The sequence below is a fragment of the Trachurus trachurus genome, assembly GCF_905171665.1.
Source record: "Trachurus trachurus genome assembly, chromosome: 5".
NCBI classification, from domain to species: domain Eukaryota; kingdom Metazoa; phylum Chordata; class Actinopteri; order Carangiformes; family Carangidae; genus Trachurus; species Trachurus trachurus.
Genome location: NC_139896.1, coordinates 8,405,980 through 8,424,156, shown reverse-complemented (window position 1 = coordinate 8,424,156; position 18,177 = coordinate 8,405,980). Strand labels below are relative to the sequence as shown.

The 18,177-nt window shown below is 41.8% G+C and overlaps 1 protein-coding gene across 2 annotated transcripts; it reads right to left on the bottom strand.

The window, feature by feature from the left end:
- Positions 1–224: 224 nt before the first annotated feature.
- Positions 225–4,518, bottom strand: LOC310986545 (keratin, type II cytoskeletal cochleal-like). Of its 2 annotated transcripts, XM_083972493.1 has the most exons (8): positions 4,038–4,518; positions 2,428–2,697; positions 2,220–2,315; positions 1,929–2,093; positions 1,692–1,817; positions 1,370–1,590; positions 1,225–1,277; positions 225–1,119 (listed from the first exon to the last, which is right to left on the bottom strand). In XM_083972493.1, exons 1-8 carry the CDS (start codon positions 4,446–4,448, stop codon positions 959–961), a joined length of 1,503 nt encoding a protein of 500 aa, XP_083828619.1. In that variant the 5' UTR covers positions 4,449–4,518; the 3' UTR covers positions 225–958. The 2 variants fall into 2 exon arrangements, with proteins under 2 accessions (XP_083828619.1, XP_083828618.1); XM_083972492.1 differs by having other exon boundaries at positions 1,692–2,093.
- Between the last annotated feature and the right edge of the window lie 13,659 nt (positions 4,519–18,177).

Here is an 18,177-nt window from a genome sequence, read left to right as displayed (position 1 = left end):
GTTCCTCCATAAAGCGCTCAGTGAATGTGCATACAGTTCAGATGGGAATGCAAAAGTCAAGCAGGAAGAGTAAAAAATGGCACAGCACTGCCACCATGTGAAATCTACGTAGGTGAGAAAATATCATCTTGCTGTTACTGTGCAGACGTTTGCAGCAGCTTTTTTTCCCCCCCCTTTTATTTGTGACAAGAAGTCAGAGAGAAACATTCATTTTGGTACTCAGATTTATTTAACAGATTGATTTAGTGTCATTTGCTGCAACATTCATCAGTCGGTTGCTGAGAAGGCTCTTGCAAAATAAATCTGGTTTCAACATAGTTTTAGTTTTTTAGGCAAGAGAGGGCAAAACTAAGCAGGGAAACATTCGACAGAACAGTAAAAAACAGCAACAAAAAGACAGGAACAAGTCAATAACCAATCAACTGTAAACATGTAACGTCACACAAATGTTCTTATTTCCGATTTGGTCAGTGACTTGTGACTACTCAATTGTAGAAATCATCAACTGAGAACAGCACCTTCTCAGAACTACAGTATAAAATGTTCTCCCAAATAGTTTTCTTGCATAGTTTTAACTCTCCATGAAACCCTTAGTGTTTTTGCCTTTTTTTTTCTTATTTCTTGGATGGAAGTACAGAAAGAAAACAAATTTATCTTTGCTAACTGGTCTGGCCCTGGTGTATTTTAGGCCATGTCAACCTTCAGAAACTCTTGTTTAAGGATGGCAAGGTACAGACTAAGAGAAGCAGCCAGTGATCCTTGAAAAACAAAAACTGGTGGCAGTGTAACACGATCCAGTACACCTTTCTTTTAGACATTAGGAGTCACTGGCTTTTGGGAATATTCTTGTTGAACATGACAGTATTGTATTGCATAGCACCGTGAAGGGGTCACAGATTTAGATGAATTTCAAAAGTTTCTGAAGGGAAAGAGGGATGGCTCTCCTTTTTTTTGGTTTTTACATGATTCTCCTGCTGGATGTTGTGACTGTGCTGGACTTGGTGACCATGCCACCGCCATATCCGCCAGACATGCCACCACTGCTGTAGCCGAATCCGCTGCCGGAGCCGTATCCACTGCCGGAGCCGAATCCACCGGCGGAGCTGGCGTTGGAGTATCCTGGAATAGGACAAAAAGAAGGTGTTGTCAGTCATCCATCCATGTTTCTAGGTGCTCTGCTGGTTTGGGCATCATTTGTGACAATGATAAAAATCTGAAACTTACCACCAGAGCTCTGCTGCACGTGGATGGTTGCGTTGGCGCCTCCGCTGGCCAGTCTGATGGGGTAACAATATCAAGTTAGTGCTTGATATTTTAAAACCAGTGCTACAGCCATTGAAACAACACTGAACATTCAAGTCTAGCCCACCTGCTCTCCTCTCCTTCCAGCAGCTTCCTGTAGGTGGCGATTTCAATGTCCAGGGCCAGTTTGACGTTCATCAGCTCCTGGTACTCGCGCACCTGGCGGGCCATGTCCTGCTTGGCTCTCTGCAGAGCATCCTCCAGGTCTCTGATGCGGAGCTTGGCGTCCTTCACTGCCAGCTCACCGCGCTCCTCAGCCTCTGCGATCTGGGCCTCAAGGCTTGCCCTCTGTGGAAAGGAATCAAGGATTAAGGAGCTGCACATACTATACGATGGACTGCGTTGATGAAAAGGCATCCGTCAGCCATGAGAATTTTCTTGAAACGTACCTGTCCCTTGACAGCCTCGATCTCATTCTGGAGACGGGCGATCATGCGGTTCAGCTCGGCGATCTCACCCTTGGTTGTGCGCAGGTCATCACCGTACTGTCCGGCAGAGGACTGCATCTCCTCATACTGTTGTAAAAAAAGACCAAAATGTGAATCATGAAGTTTGGGAGAGATGCTCGATGGTTTGGTTATAGAAGATGCAGGGGATATCGTGGCTTGGCTTTGCTCTTCACTCACCTTCTGTTTGTACCAGGTCTCGGCCTCGGCCTTGCTGCGGTTGGCGATGTCTTCATACTGAGCGCGCACTTCAGCCACGATGGAGTCCATGTCGAGGTTGCGGCTGTTGTCCATCTCCACAACGACGGAGGTGTCCTTGATCTGGCCCTGCAGCTCACGGAGCTCCTACAGAACCAAAGGTTGGTGAAGAACAGTTACGTTTCTGTTGATTTCAGCTTTGAGATCAGCTTTGACTCAAGTGCTTATTATTATATTACTATGAAATCAGATGGCATTAAGAGTGGTACATACAGCCTCATAGACGGCCCTGAGGAAGTTGATCTCATCCTGAAGAGCATCAACTCTGGCCTCCAGCTCCACCTTGTTCATGTAGGCAGCATCGACATCCTGAAAGGAAAATTATGCACAAACAGGAAGTGTTACAACTGGTCACATTTAAACCTCTAGGGGAAAACAAACAAAATCAAACAAAGGTCCATCTATCTTGATGCATTCCTACCTTCTTCAGGAGCACGAACTCGTTCTCTGCAGCTGCACGTTTGTTGATTTCATCCTCGTACTTCTTCTTGAAGTCCTCAACCAGGCCCTGCATGTTCCTCAGCTCTCCCTCCAGCTTGCCCTTCTCGTTGCCCAGGCCATCGAGCTGTCTGCGCAGGTTGGCGATGTAGGCCTCGAACATGCCCTCGATGTTGGAGCGGGTGGTGGTCTGGTCCTGCAGGAGGCTCCATTTGGTCTCCAGCATCTTGTTCTGCTGCTCCAAGAAACGGACCTGTGCACATAGAAAACCAGAGCAGATGTCAAATAGTGTTATAAAGAATATATTGTATTGCAGTTTTTATACTGGATGGTACAAAAGTATGGATTGTGGTTTTGGATGGGGCTGAATTCTTTGAGAGCTGAGAAGTGAGTAATTAAAAAAAAAAAAAAAATTCTTATCATTTTTAAAGAGCCGGATCAGCACTAATAGAATTTGCTGGGTGTGTCGTTTATGGTGTCAGGTTTTAAAGGGCCTCACCTTTATCTGCATAACTGAGGAGATAGCGACATATCTGAATGGCCACACCCAAGTCTGAACAATTGCAACTCATGAAGGCCTATCCTTGTGTGCAGACTGCTCAAAGCTGGAAGACTAAATGGAAGTTTATAGAAAATATTTCTCCTATCCTGAATCAACGGGCACAAAGAATATATTTTACCTAAATGTTCCTCTAACATGTATGTGGCTTTAAGAATTTCTATTGTGTCTCTTGTTTGGCTATGACTCATCCTTCATGCTCTGTTGAGCCATGCAGGCACAGTCACTCCAGTCATAAAAAAAACTAGGTGTGGCAGACAGACCGCAGAAAACAAAGCAGCTCAGTATCAGGAGATGAGAGTTTTTGTGTGTGTGTAAACTCACACAAAGTGTGTTTCACTCTCGCTAAAGATAATCATCCTGTAACTCACACGCAACAAAGACTGTAGACCGTAGCATTGCAAACAAGTAAAAGTTGAGTTACAACTCTCTATTTGGCATTCCTGTTGTCCATGGCAACCAGGTGATAGGTGGCATGTGCAAATAAGAGACTTTGGACTCTGTGGGCAGAGTACAGATAGGTCCCTGCTCTCTCAGCCCGTCTGCCAGGTGAGAGATGGGCGAGGCACTGCAATTGTATGAGACCCACCCATGTTTAGATAGTGGGCAGAGAGGCTCAGACAGGCTAAATGTTACTCTATGCATATTTTGCTATATGACATGGTCACAAACGCTGACAGACTTTGAGATTTTTATAAGCTTTCCTAATCCAACAGGCTGTAACTCATTGATGGATACGACACCACATAGATAAGATTCACAGTCCTCTTGCTGTGTCAGCTTTGACAGTAAAAGTGCCGTGTTTTCATCTAGTGAACAATGGTCAGGAGTTTCTTTACAGAGCAGGTTGTTGTTAAATGTTTTAAAAGTTTAACTGTTTCTTTTCAGTAAAGAGCAGAAGTAAGACTGTTGACTTTTGACAGCTGCTAGAGGTGAGTGAAGCCCAGAGAGGATGCTATCAGTGCGGAGATAATGAGGCCTGCAGTAAATTGAACATTAAACCTAGGAGAGACAGAGAGCTGACAGGAACCAACCTTGTCGATGAAGGAGGCGAAGCGGTTGTTGAGGGTCTTGATCTGCTCCTTCTCCTGGGTGCGGACGGCCTGGATGGTGGGGTCGATCTCCAGGTTGAGGGGGGCCAGCAGGCTCTGGTTGACCTGCACAGCTGTGATCGGTGGGGCGATGTAGCAGCCTCCTGCCTGGCTGGCGGACAGACCGAAACCACCAGAGCTGCTCATGGAGGACATTCCCATGCCGGCACCGAAACCAGCACCTGAACCATAACCGGCACCTGAACCATAACCAGCACCTCCACCAAAACCAGAGCCTGAACCAGACCCATAGGTGGTTCTTTTTACAGAGTAGCTGGAGCTGGTGCCTGGTCCTGCAAAAGACCTCCTGGTGCTGCCACCGGAGCCGGAGACGGAGTATGATTTCCTCATCATTATTGTAGTGTTAAAGGTGGGCAGCTGTTGAGCAGGAGAAAACTGGAGATGAGTAGCCTTCAAAAGGAGAGCCAAGTCCCTCTGAGTGTCTAGCAGCAGTCCCTGCCTGCTTATATGGCCGTGCTGAGTCAGGGGGAGGATCCTCTTCAGCCACTTCAACCTGTACTCTTACTTTTGCTGTCCAGCTTCAGCCTACACGCCTCTGGCTCTGAATGACAGGAGTGGCCAATCCTGTAAAACAGGTAGGGAGGGATTGCGAGGAGATAAGCCGGGACACACCCTGCACAGGCTGAAGGGAGAGAGAGAGAGAGAAGGGGTGAAGTGAAAATGTGATTATGTAAGGAAAACGAGTCTTGAAGAATGTGTTCATTAATTTTACTACTTTACTTTTTTCCAACATCTGTTGTGGCAAAAGATACAATTGCAATGACATAAAATTTAGCAAATCACCTAAATAACATTTTCAGGTCGTAAAAACAAACGAACTAGCAAACACTCACAGACAAACATTCGTGTTTTCACACACTATACATATAACATGGAATAAAAAATCATCCCCCATTCTTGTCATGCACAAATACACAATCTACTCGTCTCTTAAGAATAGCATGAAACTGTTCATAGGAATAACTAGTGCATTGTTTATGTTGCTCTATTTATATAGTCCACAAAAAAAAAAACTATGTTCAGTTTGCATTCTGCATAATAAGTAGTTTTTATTTTCAGTTACATTTTGCTGTAAGTAATACTTAAGCAGCGATATTATTTGATTCTTGATTAAACTTTTTTAAATTATTCTTGGCATTTAGAAATGTGGCCATGGTGAAGTAAAACCTGGAGAACTGCATTTAAAAAAAAATTCTTTCAGCATTAAATCTGATGTCAAAATCACATTTTAACCAAACAGATGCAGCGTTGCAGGGAGAAGATCTAGACAAATGATCAATGTTAAATGAGACAAGATTACCACAAACATAACCTGCTTTACAAGTATTTAGTTGACAAGGAATGGATATTGGAAACATATCGAAGTCCCTCCCTCCCTGCTTTCACACCCAATATAAACATTATGTTAAAGGGACACATAAGTGTGTCTCTCAGAAAGTAGATTAAACAATAAAAACACAACAGTGTTTACTTAAGTGCACTAAAAGGCTTGGTAACTACATCCATTCTTGGTCTGTTACAACCAAGTTAGTGATTGTTAAAGGCTAGATTTGTAGGTAAATGTTGCTGTGTAGTATTGACCTGGTATTTTGACAAAAAACTGTTACACTGTCTGAATAAGTGTTGTTTTATTAGTTGCATCTTTGCAGAGCTGAATTAGTTAGTTTCTAGCTGGACAAGTTAATCCTGACACCTTGGCTAAGAAACAGCTTCACAATCATCTTGTCATCTGCAAATCCCATCAATTGCAGCCAGGTCACACTCTGGATTGTTGATGTGGTGTGCCTCCCAGTCAGGAATGCCATGCTGCCAAGCCAGGTCGCCCACTGGTCAACTCGCTGTCAAACCTTATGCACAAACCTGAAAGTCTGCTTAAAACAGCTCTCTTGTCAGTCTGAGACGAAGCTAACCTGACATCTGATTAAAAAAGATCTAATGGAGTTCCCTGAAACCGATGCAAATCAGACACCAGCATGAGAGTGCTAAACATAGCTTGACAAGCAAAGTCTACATTAAGTTAAAGTTATCATTGAAGGTTATTCAAACAAAGGCCTGAGCCAGAGTTATGTTTAATCAAGTCTTTCTCATAACAGCAAGCAAATGTCGATATAAATGATATCCCCCAGACTTACAGTATCATGCATTTTGTTTTATTTTGCAGGAGCGTCCTTGTTGTAGCAAAAACAATCTTGCACATTAACCAATGATACGTTCACAGGCTTAGTGATTTTTTTTTTAATCCTGTATATAATACACCACACCCAGTTGTTCCAATATCAAACACTACCGCTCTTTCTTCTTGCCCCTGCACCTTTGCTGTAGGTGAGGCCAGCATTCTTTTTCGTTCTTCCCCAACTTTTCACATGCACATGCCTTCAATTTCTACCATGGTGTGGAACTTTACTCTAAAGCTCAAATATCTGCTGTCTAACAGCTATTTGGAGACAATTTATGTGCTGGTTTTTGCTTCTTACAAAAGTTTAAACAGATGCACTAAAGTCAAACTGATGATTGTGTAAGCATTTACTTATCAATAACCACACTTTGTAGACACCTTTATCTTTCTCTCTGTTTCATTAGGCTGCAATTAGTCCACACATACTCGAGTGCCACATGATGGTAATAAATCAAAACCACCGAAAAGGGCAGAGTGAGTTGTTTACAACTGGCCTAGATAGTTACATTACAGAGGAGTCTGATAAAACTGAAGGAAGAGAGAAGATGTTTCAGTGAGGAAGCATAAAGGAAAAGTGCAGGACACAGATCACAATCGTCGTGATCTTTGTCTGTGCTTGTTTGAAATGTTATCGGTCATGGCTGTCATGAGCCAGGAGCTCAAGCCCAGTCAAGTCTGGATCATATGAACTCAGCTCAGCTCAACTCAACACATGAAGTTAAAGTTCATGTTTCCAGATGTGTGGGATGATACCTTGGGTGGTTTGCCATATAGGTGGATGACACTTGATTATTATTTGAAAATGCGGCCGTGAGTGTGAGCAGTAGGTGTGGCAGGGTTGAGGGTATAACAATGCTGCGACCGTCTGTTAATGTGTTCACATTATTTCTTATGGAACTGCGAGTTCTCTTAAAGCGGCTGTCTAGCACGTAAAAAAATACTCTCCAAGGAAAGGCATTTGCCTCATCATGGCTTTATTTGTTGTAACTCTCATGTGAACAAATAAACATAAGCAGTGGCAGAAACACATAGTTGTAATATGCAAGTTTGTACAGGGGTGCACACACATGCACAAACACAAATCTCCAACTTATCCGTGTTCACTATTGCGTGGGAAAAAAATACCTGCAAACAAAACTGGGTAATACAGCTCTGGTTGCTTCGCTGATACTTTCAGTCGACTTTTTCAGTTATTATACAAGTGCATTTGATCTGATTTACAAGCAAAACAAGCAGCAGTTGTGAAACGATGGACGTTGAATGAAGACTGAATGAATACATCTGTCAAGTGGACAAAACAAAGTCAACGAAAGTGTTGCCTTCTCCACCCCAGCTTTCCCAATACTTGATTTCCATGTTAACTATCAAATTGGTATCTGATCATGATAGACTCATAGCTGCCTCTCCGGTATGAGTAAACTGGGTGTGGGCACTGAACAGTGTCTACAGTGTCTGTATTTGAATGAGAGGCCATTCAGAAAACTGACCTGACAGACTGATTAAGCAATGCAAGTTTGTTGTGCAAATGAAAGTAGAGATCAATCTGACAATGGTTCAGATGTCTGCACCTGACATGTCCGATTTCAAGATAAAACAAAACATATCTCTGATCTCGCAGGATAGTTTTTTAAGAATACAGTCTACTCGGACTGAAATGAATTACACAAATATTTGGATGTAGCTGCTAAACTTGTATACATAACATAAACACCAGTTCCTGTCTAGTCTTTTACAAATGCAGCCATAAACATCAAAAGTTAAAGCGCTTTATGGCTGTCAGGTGTCTCTGGCTTTAGGCACTGCACTTTTACTGTTTCAACATTAAAAAAACCTGACGAACAGCTCCAGCTTTCCATGTCTCGGGGTAATTTGCCTTTTGTTTTTTGTTTGTTTGAATTCAGCTCTTTAGTTAACATAACTTAAAGCATTCTGTGCTGCAGTTTGGTTTCACAGGAGTGGCTACTTGCCATTATCCAGCCATTTAGATGTAACTGAATTAAGAGCACACATGCCGTGGCCTTTACTTCGCCTACTACTATGTGTTTTTAACTGCAAGTGGCATCACTGGAACTCCTCCTGAGAACTATGCTGTTGTAAATCCTCTCTCGCCGTTGAACCGGTCACCTTCATATCTTATGTGCATTGTGTTTGGGTGGAGCACATTTTTGTCAGAGTAAGCCACTGGTTGTGAAAGTCATTAATCTCTGCAAACATCATGAGACAGTGACTCTCACTTCTACTAAAGAGAGCAGTAGATTCATGTTTAAACGTATAAAGACACAAACAAAAGAATTTCATCGGTGCTTTAAAGCTGTTGTGTGTGTGTGTGTTATCCCAACATTATTTCCCAGCTAACGGCCTTTTTATTTTTAGTTATTGTGCTCTTTACACCGCAACTCTCAGTTCACTTAGAGAGGAAACAACTCAGTATATCCAAATCCAAAGTGTAGCCTTGGAAAAAACCAAATGTACTGTAGTATAAAAGCTACATTTTGGTGATGAAAGTAAATAAGTAAATTTCCAATCATGTGAACTCATTGTCTTGGTAATTACTGGAATGTGAAGAATTTGGCCAACCACATGCGAAGAGTGACTGGTTGAACTGGCAACCAGTCTGTAGCTGTGCAGCTTCGCCAGTGGGAACTTTTAACTGCATGATTGTGGTACAATAGTCATTCCATTTGTCGCGTATGTATCATATTCTTTGTTGTCCCATTGACAGAGTTATTTGTCTTGGTGTCACTCTAATGCAAACACACTTGCATGGTTACTTAAATTCAGCAGCAACACCTGTGACTCAAGTTTCTGCATGTCTTGCCTGCAAATTCTTCGCTCCGTACCATAGTCCAGCGTATGTTGAGCATAACTGTTTCCATGGCATCGTCTTGCACACACTATCCATTACATGACATGCCCAGTTTTACTATGTTTTCACTGCGGCATCACAGAAGTACGTTATAATACTGCGTTCACTGCAGTTTAATTACAGATCTAAGTCAAACTATTCTTTGACCATATGAAGTATAATGAATCGACACAAAGGAGAAAATCTAAAGCCATTGGACACACAAACACACCCCGCTGTGCTTGCTTTGGCATCCTCATGAAGTGGTGGGTGTGTTCATCATGAGGGAGTGCTGTTGGATTGGATTTTAATCTAGGCCTCACAGTTTCACCACCTGCAAAGGGTACACACCCTTACAGTAGAGCGACCACAAATCAAGCATGGAAATATCTTGTGTGGTGGTTAACCTGTGTGTAGATACAACTTTCGTCAGCACAAAAGTGAGATTCTCATTCTCAACTCTCTCAAAGTCTCACATAAGCAAGAAACTATGCAGCATTGAAGAGTTGGCAGTGTTCATTGATTTACCAGTGCTCTCAGTTTGTTGTCATGCTAACGCACTTCCAAACACACATTCACACTGTTTGTTTAAGAATCACCAGGAGATATTACTTTACAATTCTGGACTTGAGCACCTTTGCTAATAGCCCACACACATACACACACACGCAGCCGCACTGTAAAAGTGTGGGAACGCTGGCACAAACTACAGTCTGACTGGATGACTCATTGTCCGTCAGACAAGGAAGATCATGAGAGTTGTCTAGCAAAATAGAAACCATAGCAACCAAGTTGATTACCGGTGTGAGTGGGATTTCAAACCATCTGTTTTTATATGATGTCATATAGGTACAGTGTCTGTAATCCCAGAGTTTTATACGTGTATGCGTGAGAGTTTGTTTTATTTTGTTTTGTTTTGTTTAAACAGTTGCGCTGAGAAATGATTTCGAAATGTTCAGACGGTTTTACAGATGACCCAAAAAAATGCCAACAGCTCAGTTTACAATGATAAAACCTGCAGATTCGTGATGGCAGAGGGTGTGGCAGATGGCAGATGTCTATCTGTTGAAAAGGTGCTTGGTGGGTATAACTATGTCACCTTGTTTAAATCAACTGTTAATGTTCCCCAAAGGAAGAATCCAACTAAATCTTAGTTAGCTAATTAGCTTTAATTTGGTTTATAATCAAATATCTGCAAAACGAATGACTCTCCTATCATTGTGTGCTGATTTGCAAATGTTAGCATGTTAACAGGCTAAGACTAAAGGATAATGGACATATGCCACATGTTGGCTGCCAACCATCAGCATGTCACAGTGAGCATGTTAGCATGCTAATGTTACCGTACAGGATAAAGCACCACTGTGTGAAAAAGTGCTGTCATTCTGGCAACAGAACAGAGGCACCAACACCAGACCGCTTCAACACAAAGACACAAACACAACCCAATCTAACAAGCTGCCGCACTGGACACAAGATAAAATAGTTGTATACCCGTAATAAATGCATAATGTTTGTGTTTTGGTAGCGGTAGTCTGGTAGTACACATCTCCCAACACTGTGTCCACTCTTTTAGTTAACCATAGAAATATCATATATATTCATTTCTGCCACTGGACAGTTCATGGTCTGTTGTACTGGAAGGTGTCTGTATAGTCAACACATTCCTGGGACACCACCCACCTGATCAGTCAGAGGTTTAGCACTATCGCTGGCCTCGCAGTGACTCATCGCAGAAGTCATGCACTTGTCTCAACCCACTCATTCATCACCTGCTCCTGAGAAATGAGTAGATTTGATATATATATGCTCCTTACAGACACTGAGGCCTACACAATGTTGAGTCGTAAAGGGTGTCGGCCACTCAGTAGCTGCATAGTTATCAGTCCTGTATGGGTTAAAGGCCCCTATACAAGTGTGAAAAACATTTCATGTTGCAACTGGGCCTTGTAGACATGGAGTGACGATACGTGGCTGATTCTGCCAGAATTGCAATGACATCTATGTCTGCGATGTGTTTGTGAGGCAACCTTGCTGATGTCACGGCTTTCATTACAACCCGAAGTAACAAAGTATTCGTATTTTTGTGTCTTTGAATTCAAACACACAAGTTTTGTCAGGTATAAAGACGAAGATAAGGTGTGAGTTTGTCTTATGTCGTCACACTAGACTAGATCATTTTTCCATAATTCATGCTGGCTGCTGTGTAACTACTGTCTGTTGTTGTTTCTATTGTACTTAGCAACCACCATCATGTCATTATATACTCATCACCTTCATAACTCCCTTCTTTGAATGTGTGTGTGTGTGTGTTTATGAGTATGAATATGAATGAAGATATCTTTTGGGTCATTAGCTCATCAGATGATTGAGCAATAAACATTTATTGCATGCAAATAAAAAATGGCAGTATGACAATACAATCAATGACCTATTAAAAAATTAAAAAACAATAGAAAATTGCAGCCTGTGCCAGCAGCTCTACTGGGCACATACCTGCATACCTGCATGCTAGGACAGGTACAGTAAAAGAAAAATGAGATGTCATCAGACCGCTCCACCCTTCTACACCTCCACATTTGATAGTAGGAAATTATTAACCTGTGCTCATAAACCACACTCTGCCAACAGGATCCCAGAACTTTACTACTTATCAGCACACGTTGCTATACAATAACACAATTCAACAGAGTCAAATAAAGTATGATAGGACAAAGTTTGATATATAAAGTTCTGTAACATGGGTGAACATTAAACTTCATCTAATAGCCCAAAGAAACCTGGCTTAAAGAGGTAACTGATGACGTCTGACACCAATTCGATTTTCCAAATAGCTTTATATTGAACATCGATCTGTCAGCCTGTGTGTGGGCCAAGCTTATGGACATGTAAGTTAGGTTTCCACATAAAAGTTGATTCATTTTATTGTCTTAACTGTAGGAAGACACTAAAGATATAGAAGAGATATAAATATACTGTATGAACACCATCCACAAAAAACATAATTTTAGGGATCTGCCATCAACATATCTCGATGAAATACTGTACACATTTCAACAACAAAAGAACATGTATGGACAGTAAGTAACTGTAAATGTAATATAATATCCCTGGTGTACTCATATCAGTACAAATATCACAATGAAACCAAGAAAAAACATGCTTTTAACTAATATTTACTTTAAAAGTTTAGTTCAGGACCAGGAGAATGTAGATTGACACACCCATGGATTATTCATAGTGAAAGTTACGTGAGAGAGACAAATAAATGCACACCAGCATGCGTTTTGTATCAGAGCTGGACACCAGTGATTAAGCCTGCAGGACTGTCCCACACCTCACTGTGGCTGATTTACAGAGAGATCACAAAAAAATGACACAGAGCCTAAGCAGCTGCAGCTTTGCACCGGACACTCACACACTCACACACACACACACACACACACACACACACACACACACACACACACACACACACACACACACACACACACACACACACACACACACACCTATCATGTCATTTTAAGACCATAATAATGATGATTGAGTGAGTTGGAACCACACATTCTTTTTTATGTGATCGGTTGTCATTTTAACACAAAGCCTTCGTTGAGGGAGTGTTTTCTGTTGACACAAAACTGTCATCCTGCCACTGCCACATACAGTAAAGAGATTATTGATACACACAATTTGGAAAATATACCTTTGTACCAGAATTCTGCAAAAACGACATGTATTTCCATGTGAATGTGAGGAATCGGGAAGGAAAACCATCTTTTATTGTGGAAAAACAACTTTAAACCATTAAATATACCAGAGCAGACAGGGTCTTTGCCACTGTGCTGATATCATATCTGTGAAGTCAGATGGCTGTTGATTTAAGCATTTGTGATAGTGCTGTCAGATTGAGATTCTCTGGAAACATCTCCTCCTGAGGTGGGATACCATCTACAGTACCTGCGAAGCCGCCACACCCAGTTTTAGAGAGATGACTCCAACCTTGGGGCAGGGCAGTTAAACTCTGCAAGATCATAGCTTAGATACATATAACTGGAACCAAACTGGTCCAGCTGACAGGTTGGCCCAGTTGATGGGTGCCCCACGGTCATGCACTAGTTTAACCAAAGAGTCTTTCTTCTCCTGCTGTTTAGGCGATGCCCTCTGGGGCCTTGTTAAATAGGTTTCATAAGAAAGTGACTGACGACGTATTGTCAAACCAGCTCTGGCCTCTCTGACAGGTGGGCGCCACCATGCATGACATATTTAGGATGGTTGACCAGGGTGGAACAGTGGAGACTTCAATAACAAACTTTGAAGGTTTTAACCTTTTAGACCTTCATTTGTTTGATTATCTGTCAATTGCACACCTGAAATTGATCCGTTAGGGATAGAAAAACTGTGGCTTTTAACCTCCACTGCTTTCAAGGCCTGGCCTCCACGCGTGGTGCCTCACCCTGCAATTTCTCCGTTAAGTGCAGCAGAACGAAGCACTCCTCTTCTCCCTGCGACGCCTCAGGCCCCAGTTTTTCCCTCCGTGTCAGGTAGTTAGTGGTAAGTTGATTGCTTTGAAATTAAATAGAGATTTCAAGGAAGTGCCAGCAGACATTGAGTTGCACTGCCACATTCACAAGCAATGTGCATTATCTAGTCTGGTGCACCTGAACAGATTCAAGCTTTTCGATTGGCTCTGCAGGTGCTGCTGCTTCATTGCCCTGCAGTGACCTTTACAATCATCACTGCTTTAGACTCCAGTCTATAGAGATAATACTCCAAACATTAACTCTACTGCTTGAATACTCTTTCCTGCCTGCTTTGCTTACTTTATTTTTTTTATTTTAGTTTTAAAGAGGAACTATGCAGGATTTGTAGCTGAATATGCTACGTTATTTACCTTAATGAAACCGTTTTGGATTAAATGTGATGGTTTAATAAATGGTTTAACTTGTTACGAGGGAGAATGGAGGCTCTCTTCCTTGCACCTAGCGTGACACTTATTGCGTCTCTTGGCTGAAAAACAACTTTGCAAGATCAGGGCCGCCGCCCCGGTGTCCAAGCTCTCGTCTCTGCACACCGCGACACAAACGCGCCCCGTACCTGTAATCTCTTGTTTATGACAGATAAGACTACACAAATATACACAACGTAACATTGTATATGATTCATAACGTTATGCACCGCTCTATTGATTGATTTCTCACTGACCTTGTTGTAAATACACTTGACCAGGAGGAGGGTTAGCAAAACATCGGAAAAGTGACTGGACTTACATAGTTCCTCTTTAGGTTTTTGTTTTAGTGGCTATAGGCGGCTGATAGCAATAAGAATGGCATTTCCTGGGACTTTGTCATGTTGTATAAGATTGGCACAAGCAAAGTTGTGACAAAGTTGTCAGTCATCTGAAAAGAGCCTTGAGGGAAGTCATACTGAACGAAAAAGTGGATGAGCAACAAAATGTTTGTGTAGACTGAAGACTGAACAAACAAGGTTTTGTGTGGGGTGGATGTGAGAATAATAAAGCCTTGTCACATTATAAACCTCAAACTGTCTGAGTCATATTTTATAAATCGATTTTAGTTTTTACTTCTTTCTGCTGCGTAAACATGTTACAGTTTAGACAAGACATGGTGATGTAGGGATTAACAGCAGATTCCTGCTCTGGACTGCAGGTTTTCTCTTACAGCGACAGCACAAAGTCCCAGTAGATCAAGGTCTAATCAAATCCACTTTAACAGCATCAGGACACCATAGTTTTGAGTTTTCTCACTTATTTATGTCAGAAATAATGATTGAAAACCTGCACTTGACTCAGATATCACAAATATGCCGATCACATGGCCTTCAGGGCCTGCAGGGTTTTCTGACCTTGTGAGAGAGCTGGTATTTGAAAATAAAACAATTCAGGAGCTTCATAGCCAAACTGGATCTGCATGTGATGGTAATTCACAACCTTTAATGATAGCTTTGGATGTACACTCATAGGTCAACTTATTAGGCACACACCTGCTTAATTCATGCAGTAGGATAATCTTCTTTTCCTGTTGATGATGATGCAGAGTGCATTGTATTGAAAGTTGATAGGCAAAGACAGGATGACAAATTAGGTCATCTTGTTTTTGAATTTAGATGAAGATGAAGCCACATTTGCTTTTCTTTCATGTTTTTCGTCAATGTTAAATAATCTAATTTTTTAGATTTAGATTAAGATTATCCTAAAATCTCAACTTCTACTTTGTTCTAATTGATGCTGTATGTCCATTTTCTTTTTGATATAACCAGACACATATCCACCACAGTTTAGATCACAATTTTCAAATGCAGTGTGACCGTCCTGCAACTCAGAAACTTTTTTTTTCTGTCAGTGTTGTTGTCGCATGCTTTGGTTTTAACAAAAGATAATGAACACACACCCCTGACAGGCATTCCGAAAGTAAAATACTCTTCTTTCCCCTGATTTAAATCCTCTGTCTGTCACTCACTCTCTCTCTCTTCGCTCCGTGAGTCCACAGAGGAATTTAGACCTGTTTGTCAAGACGAGAGGAAATCTTTTTTTTTTTCTCTTCTTCTTTCTCTTTGTACATGCTTCAAAATACACTTGATAGATATGCACTATGGAGGCATGTATAGACGAATCCCAGCAAATTGATGCCATTACCAGTATTGCCGCTGGTGCAGTTTCAATGTTGGCCTAATAAATCTGACAGTTTACACAACTACATAATGAAAACCTGGAAAGACATCAGACACTGATGGGTTTTTTTTTCTTACAGGCATAGTCAAAGTGTTACATTACAGGCATTTAGTGCAGATGACTTGCGGATATATTTCGCATTTGCTACTGGGTAACAGAGCACAACGGGAGGTGTTCAACTGCCAGAGTTTGTATCAGCCGTTCATCGACGTACTGTGTTTCATTGAGACAAAAGTTTCTCTCTGATGAGCTCATAAACTGACTCAGTGTAGACTCAGGTGTTCATTCAGGTGTATCTGTGATCAAACCCCTGTGTTATGGGTGTTGTTGTTGGCTCTGCCCTGCATTACGACACCGCCACACAATTCCCATACATGATGCCTGGAAAACCACAGGCACTTTTTAATAATACAGAAAAGAATTACCATTTTTAATAACTCTCATCATAGACTGAGGGCAACATGTAGATCTGGCCTTCTCCTGTGTTTACCCCGCAGGCGGTCGAATGAAGCAGAGAGAGAAAAGTATTCACCTGATTTTATTTTCTCATCGAAGTGTGAACGTATTTACTCTGCAGGCCGCCCCGAGGTGCTTTAACTCAGCATTTTAGACAGAGGCATATTGTATTGATTGCATAACATGAAGCTACTGTAAAACTGGTACCTGTGATTACAAGACACGCTGTTTACCCCGGGTCAGTACGAGGAATGGGAGGGGAATGTCAGCTCCACATCAATCAGCCACAGTGCTGCAGCCAAGTTTCTTTCATTACTGTCCTTTTTACTTTTGTCACAATGGTCCACACCCAAGCCTGTGCACTATATAGATATCTGGAAAAAAAAATAAAACATTTCTTTTTTTTTTGTCCTTTTTGTTAAAGTTACTTATTTTCTATCCTGTACTTTCCTGTCTGAAAAAAAAGAAAAGGTTTTTCATTCACAGGCCTAGATTTGGCAAGGGTGCAACAGCAAACATGACATCAGGTAGGACTGATGTCAGGTTTTCCTCTTCAGCATTATCAATCCTTCCTGTTAGAACAAGAACAGTGCGTAATACTGCAGAGAGAGAAGACGTAATGTGCCATCTGAAGAGAGGTGGTAGTTGTATCATGCCTCCTGGCAAACTGGGCGGCCGTTAGTGGATGAATAAGTGTCACAGTGTTAATACCTGATTGACGGATTTTAATTGCTTAATGCAGAGTTTGGATCTAGAAAGCAGGGCGGATCTACAGCAACCAGCAGAACCACCAGGAGCTTGTAGGGGCAGTCACAGCAGATTGTCCTGCAGGGCAAAAGCAAATAGGTCAGCTTCCAGGAGGAGACACTAAAAGGATCAACTAAAAATTAAATGTTTTAAAGGAGCTTTAAAGGGACATTGTGTAACTTCTCCTGTTATCTATTCACGAAAATCGATTATTTGGTTCAAAAGTCTGTTTTTCATTAACCAGTAATTACCCCCATCAACAAACTGAAGTGTTCCGGTAAGCTCTGAATTTGCCGTTCATATCATTCATATCTACATGGAGCGGGCAAGTAACGCAGTGAGGAGGAATGGAGCGTTACACTGATGCTGCATTCACCTGCAGTCGGGCAGACGGCCGTCGCTAACAAACCAGATGTCATTTTAGTCACAGAAGTCGAGAGAAAGACGGTAAAACGTGGGTCAGGTAAACAATACGACATCGCCATGACAACATATTGTCACGTGTATTGTTTTGCCTCGTGCTGACGGACCACTTGTTTACATAGAGGCTTGTTTATGCCGTTACGTGCAGCGGCTGTCGTCCGTTTGCCGTCTGCCCAATTTCACGTGAATGCAGCATGAAAAATACGATTGAGTTGCTTGCGATATACAGTACATCCGCAACGCTAGATGGGGGGAATTCTTACGCAATGTACCTTTAAGGAGCTGTAAGTTTTGCAGCACAGCCAACGTTAGCATTAACTATCTATTTCTGTACCAGTAGAAGAAACCAGTTCAGCACCATCTTCTTTTCACTGAGCAGTAGAAACCGGTGCCAGAGTGCTAATCATTGTCTTTTCTTCTGATGAAGTTGGCAACAGCTAGCGAACCAGCTAACCTGGAGCCTATTTCATCACTTTCCAATCACTACAGTGACTCAGTGTAGCCCTCAATCTGCCCTGAAGATATGACGCTGCTCAGAAGGTACATAATCATTTTACGTCTTGTAAATGCAGCGACACCTTTTCAATAAGCAGCTGTGTCACAGTTTGGTTGTGTGAAGGCTCACATATAACTCGGTTAGGGTCAGGGAAAGTTTGAAGGATAATAAGTTTCAAGCACACACAACAGATGGGTTGTCTGTTACAGGACAGTTTAAAATAATCAG